Raw genomic sequence first — 6633 nt, 5'->3', positions numbered from 1 at the left:
TTGTCTGCTTCTGTAAAAGGTTCTTGGCGAAAAATTTACAGTCTAAACCTTTTTTCTTGAAACTGGTTAATTGTGTATATCTTATATAGAGATTAAAGTAATTGCCTGATTACTTTCGACACTTATTTAACAAAAAAAACCCCGCTGTAAATACTATTTAGAACTAAAAGAATAAATAACATTCTTAACTTTATTGCTATATGTGCAAATCAGGGATAGCGGCGTGTATTTTTAATTGAGAGGGTGGGGGGGGGGAGGGGCTTACAAGCGAGCGACAGAGGCGCTAGCTTGTAGGGGGGTCTGGAGATACAGACATACAATGCTGGATCAACGATTAATCTCACGCAATGGACGAAATTTTTCCGTACACAACGCATACAAAAGAGCCTTCGGAAAAGTGAATCTCATAGTTTTGCAAGGAAATTCTAAAGTTGTTTTCATTATATCCGTTAGCCATTCTATTTCAAACCCATCTACCCAAATCACAGTCGTGACAAACGCCGAGAGACAATTCTTTAGCTTAGGTTTCGCCCGGGGTTTAACTGATAGCTGAGAAGTGATTAAAGTTTTAACTTTCAGCCGAGAGATGATTGGTTTTCAACTGATAGCTGAGATGTGAGATCAGCAGGATTGCTAATAGCTACGAAATGGGCTGCAATCTGAACTGATAGCAGAAATCGCCAAAAAAATAAACTTACACCTGAGATTTCTGCACCGCAGGCTAGACCTTGTTACTTTTTAAAATACAACCCTTATATAATATATGTGTACTACCTGATTATTAATAAGTAGTACAGGCTCCTTTTCAAGTCATTGGGTAATGCTATAGTATTGGAAGGACCCTTACAATTTTTGCCCCGTTAATGATCAAGCTTTGCATTTTTCTTCCTTTACCTAGACGGAGTTAAGCTATTTCTTACTGCAACCTGAGTGCGGGAATTTGTCCAAATCATTCAGGTGCGGAGTTCGTTTCTCACCCGACTATTTACGAGGTCAGTAAATAATTGCTCACAGTCTGTACATGTTTAAGAATCCCGGATACACCGAAGAAATGTTTGTTCTGCCGTCTAGCCCGGTGTTACTTGCAGTTCTCAAAATCCTGTCTCAAATCATGCTTCATATGGGGCCGTGATATTCGATGTGATCGTTTCTGGTCTTCGAAGCATTTCATGCTACTTGGTGGTTGGCAATTTTTTTTCACGGTGACTTCTCGGAATCCCAGGATTTCGATATTAATTTCAGCGTTTAATTTCAGGGCTGGTTACATCTCCGTTACCTTCACGATTGTCTTACCTCGCTTCACACTTTCACCATGGATTGTTGCCCTCGTTTCAGCGATGAATGAAGGCTGCTGCAGATCTAACCATCTAGGGAGCTGCTGCATGTATCAAGCGTGGGAGCAGACAAAGCCTTTTTTAACATAACCACACTGGGTGTTCCATGATAAAAATGAAACACATTAGTTGAATTGCAAGATACTGATCTTGCCAAGCGCTGGGTATGTTTTCCTACTATGTGCTGCTCTGGCGACCTAAATGTGTCCTTTTGCCTGATAAACTGAACGGCACCAACTGCTGACTGTACTGCTCGACGTTTTTTCATCCCTAACAGCTCGCGAAAAGCGTTCCTAAAACGGTGGTCTCTATAACAGTAAAGCAGTGGATTAAATAAAGAGTTCAACTGCAAAACCAACTGTGTAAGCCGGATAGAGACATTTGTACGAAAGAGTGGCACTACATTTCCTAATATAGCAAAAACAAATATTGGGATAAACGAGGATATTATCGCAGCGGTTAGCAAACCAGTTGTCTTGGCAACTTTAGACTCCAGTTTTGCTTTCATTAGAACGTCAATTTGAGAGATTTCATTTAGTTTACGATTTCGCATTACAAGGTAAACCTTACGATAAAAGAATGCAATAAGAAAAAGACAAACAGCTTCTACAGCTACCCAACCGGCGAAAACGCTGTTCAAAATTGTACTATCCCCAGAGACCACTGTTACAGAAACGTATTGAGCTGTTGGGAATAGCGAGGATAGCCAGGTAGCTATCGCAATCTTTTTCAGGCGGCCGTTTGTGATGATAAGCTTGTAGTCCATCCATTTTTGTACCGCCACGTACCTCTCCCAGGCAATGATAGTCAAGTGATGCAAAGTAGTTGAGAAGAGTAAAGGGAAGAAGATGTTATTCGCCGCAAATAACACACAGGTATACTCAGACAAAACTTGACGTAATGTAAAGAAATAAATAGCGGCAGTGAGCGGCATAACTATTGCGCCAACTAGAAGATCTGTAACGGCGAGGCTTGACAACATAATGCTTGAGGGTTTTTGCAGCTCTCTTCTTTGTTTTATAGCTAGGATTATGAATGCGTTCAATAGAACGGTGGGGAGTGAGAGCATGACCGTAATGATGCCTAAAATCAAGTCGAAACCAGAGCCACACGTTTCGAATGATACGCCGTGAGGTGCAAACAGGCAATTAAACGTTGAGCTGGAAGAATTGATGTTTCTTTCGTTGTTGCTCATATTCATGCTGAACTTTCATGAAGAATCTCTCTCGTTGGGATGTATACAGCGCCGTGAAATAACCAGTCACCTTTGTCACTCACACGTGGTCTTCAGCTTTAGCTCTTATGCCTGTCGATCTACAATGGTGTCAAAAACTCCAATTAATGACGTAAGATTTGAACAGGAACTAGGGTATCTAAAATATAGTATTGCTGCGGCACATTCTGTTGATAGTGACATAATTTACGAAGTGATTCATCTACTTGCGCGTTCCGAGACTTACATTAACCTTTATTTCTTAAGGTAGTGTCAAGTCGTGGGAAATCTGTCCTTGTATGCATCAACTTCATGCATGATAATGCATCGATGGCGAGGTGTGACAAGGGATCGTGACAAAAAAGCACATAGTGATCTGAACTATGTTTGGACATGAAACGATGCACATCAACCTCCTCTTTACCAGATCGCGAAAATCGAAAGATGTGGAAATTGTAGGAATAGAAATCTAACTTAAAATAAATTCTGTGCTGGTAGGTATTATATGTCTCTGTCTTAATGTTTACGGGCTGTGTCGAGGACGCGTCCATCGCGATGTGTGAAAATACTACTGCTTTAGCTTAAATTCAGGTTTGGATGAAAAGGAATAGATCACAGCATATATGAAACTGGCGTGTTCTACGGTTTTCGTTTGTTTTAATTATTCTACAAGCTTTAGTAACGACGAGACTGCTCGAAAATGATATACTAAGTTTAAAATTAAGATGTCACAATTAAAAAAACTTTCATATACTACTCCTGTACTGCATTAAGAACAAAAGCAAGAGTTGTGAAAGTCAAGCACGATCTCCTTCACATCGGTTTACGGGTAAATCAGAGTAAAACGTAACCATTAAACCTTTGTCATTGGAATCCATGAGCAAGGACGGTGTGACATCCTCGCGTTGTTCGTGGCGCAATGCACTCTGGTAAAAAGTGGTGCAGTGCACTTTGGTTAAATGCAGTGCATTCTGGTAAAAGGTGATGAATTCGAGAATTCGTACCCCTTTCTATATATTCTTCTTAGATCCTGATTATGTTGCTTCTCAGTCGCTACGCTCGCTCCGAAGTAATAATTACCTCTAAAATAAGCTTATGTTTCCTGACTGTAATGAACTTTAAGGTTTAAATAACAAGGACGACAGCTTTGTAAAGGCTCTGTAATTCCTGGCTCAACAGGTCAACACAATTTAACTCGTGGTCGATTCTGACTAAAGCGCTGGCGACCAGGCCGTATTACATAATAACGTTATATCCTCCTCTTTCTTAAATACAACATGACACAAACTCCAAGTGGCAACAAATAAAACAATATCACGATTAAGTCTGTAAAATAAAGAATGAAAGATGTCCACAAAGGCAAATTTAAATGCCCTGCACAAAGTCCATCCTAACATAGTTCAAATGGAAAACACAACAAAGTTACAGTTCTGCTTGACTGCACCCCTCAGGGTGGGCAGTAGTCTTTGAAATGGATTGGGGTCCTAATTAAACGCCCTCTGGTGGATCTTCTTTCAGATGGCTGTGGGATCTCTGGCGGCCTTTGAGGGGTCCCTGGTCGCTCTGGAGTTGTGTGGGCAGGTAAAGGCGTGCCTGGCTGAACTGGGTCAATGACTCTCTGGGACTGGTCGTCCGACGGGAGTGGCTCATCTGGTTCCTCTACGTGGCTATCGATTGCAGGACTCTCTTGTGTCGCTATCAAATCCTTTCTGTTTCTCCTGTATCTCTTCCCTTCGATGACTACTTCATAGGATCTTGGCGCAACTTCCTGGAGACTTTCTTCCATAGCTTTGTTCGATCTTTTGGATCTGGCTTCATTCTTACTATATCTCCAGGTTTGAGCTCTTTTAGTAGTTTGGCCCCTCTGTTGTAGTAATGTGCTTGTTTCTGCCTTTTCTTTGTTATGAGTTTCTTGACAGGCTTTAGAAGTTTGGGTTTCAATAATCTTGCTGAAGTTGGGAGGAGAGTCCTGGTTCTCCTTCCCATCAGCCTCTGTACTGGGGAGGAATCGAGCTCTTCGGTTGGAGTGTTCCTCCAGTCGAGAAGAGCCAGGTAGGGATCTTTGTGGTCTAGCTTTGCTTTCTTGAGGATTCGTTTGGCCATGTTAACTGCATTCTCGACTTTGCCGTTTGATCGAGCATGGTATGGAGAGGAAGTGATATGCTCGAAGTCCCATTCTTGAGAAAATGTTTTGAAATCTGATGAGGAGAATTGAGAACCATTATCACTTCTGACTGTGTTGGGGATGCCGTGCCTGGCAAACTGCGATTTCAGACTTGTAATTACTGACGAAGCTCTCGTATCGGACAGGGCTCGTAACTCAAAGAAGTTGGAGTAGTCATCCACTATAATGACATACTCTGTCTTATCCAGTGTAAACAGATCCACCGCAACCTTTGACCAGGGCCTGTCGGGTACTTTCTGTGGCATGAGGGGCTCTTTGGGTTGTTCCATGCGAAGTGAATTGCATGTCCCGCAGGAAGAGACACAGTCCTTGATGGCTGAAGTCATTCCAGGCCAATACAGGATTTCCCTTGCTCGCCGAAGGCAGCCCTCAATGCCAATGTGGCTTGCGTGGATTTTCTTTAGCATCTCAGATCTCATAGCTGCTGGCACTACGACTCTGTTCCCTCTGAAGAGTATTTCATCTTGTACTGTCAGTTCATCTCGGTAAGAGTAATATGCACGGATTTCTGAAGGGACTGCTTCTCTTCTCTCTGGCCACCCCAGCTCAATAGTCTGCTTCAGCTGCTGCAGGACTGCATCATCCTTTGTTTTCTGTTGAAATTCTGCGAGCCGCTCTCTGGTCACAGCAAGATGTTTGGTCATGTCGACTTCCTCTACAGATCGAATGAATTCTAGTTCGTTTTGTGAGATATGGTTTGGTAAGGGTAGGTATGCCCTGCTCAAGGTGTCTGCGATGTACATCTCTTGGCCTTTTTTGTAGACAACTTTAAGCTGGTAGTTCTGCAAGCGCATCATCATTCGCTGGAGTCTCTTTGGGGCTGTGAGTAGTGGTTTCTTTAGTATAGCCTCCAGGGGCTTGTGGTCAGTCTCGACGGTGACCTCTCGGCCGAACAGGTACTGATCAAACCGCTCGCACGCGTGTACAATCGCGAGAAGTTCCTTCTCAATCTGAGCATAATTTCTCTCTGAGGTTGTTAGCGCCCTTGATGCGAAAGCTACTGGCTGGCCCTCCTGCAACAGAGCGGCCCCAAGACCTGATTGAGATGCGTCGCACTGCAGGGTGACCTCTTTTGACACATCATAGTAGCGTAGCACGGGATGATTAGAGATGAGTTGCTTTACGTCTGTGAAGGCTCTTTCGTGGACTTCATTCCAGTGCCATTCAACATGTTTGTCTTCTAGTCGCCTCAGTGGTTCCGTGACTGTGGACAAATGCGGCAAGAACTTTGAGAGGTAATTTGCCATTCCCAGGAACCTCTTTACTGACTTTACATCAGTGGGCTTTGGCATCATCAGGATTGCCTCTACTTTCTTTGGGTCTGGTTTCAGTCCATCGGCTGTAAGCAAATGGCCGATGTAAGGTACTTCAGTAAGTCTCAAGCGGACTTTGTCTTTGTTGAGGGTGAGATTTCTCTCTCTGGCTCTTTCAAGGACGATCCTTAGGTTCTTGTCATGATCTGAGGTGGCAGTCTCCATGTCGTCACCTTCTCCGTACACCAAAAGGTCATCAGCAATCACTGCAGTGCCTTTAATATCTCCAAAGGTATCATTCATCCTTTTCTGGAATTCCTCGGGTGCTGAGGAGATGCCAAAGGGCATGCGCAACCAGCGGTACCGACCAAATGGGGTATTAAAGGTCGTAAGTCTGCTGGAAGCGTCATCTAGCGGCACCTGCCAGAACCCACTTTTGGCATCAAGTACAGAGAACACCTTTGCTTTGCTTAGACTGGTGGCAACTTCTTCAACAGTAGGGAGAGGGTAGTGAGGCCGCTTGATGGCTCTGTTTAGATCTTTAGGATCGATACATATTCTGAGCTTGTTGGGCTTGACCACTGTAACCATACTTGATACCCAATCTGTTGCTTCGCTCACTGGGGCCAAGATGTTCTCATTTACCAT

The 6633-nt window shown here is 43.4% G+C and overlaps 1 protein-coding gene across 1 annotated transcript; it reads right to left on the bottom strand.

The window, feature by feature from the left end:
• Window positions 1–219: 219 nt before the first annotated feature.
• LOC145493230 (5-hydroxytryptamine receptor 1B-like) lies at window positions 220–2671 on the bottom strand. Its single transcript, XM_081472649.1, has one exon. The coding sequence runs from the start codon at window positions 2533–2535 to the stop codon at window positions 1360–1362; it is 1176 nt and encodes a 391-aa protein (XP_081328775.1). The 5' UTR covers window positions 2536–2671; the 3' UTR covers window positions 220–1359.
• Between the last annotated feature and the right edge of the window lie 3962 nt (window positions 2672–6633).

Source organism: Orbicella franksi, chromosome 7 (genome assembly GCF_964199315.1).
Source record: "Orbicella franksi chromosome 7, jaOrbFran1.1, whole genome shotgun sequence".
NCBI lineage: Eukaryota > Metazoa > Cnidaria > Anthozoa > Scleractinia > Merulinidae > Orbicella > Orbicella franksi.
The sequence above is the reverse complement of the archived record's forward strand: the minus strand, read 5'-3'. Positions and strand labels throughout refer to the sequence as shown.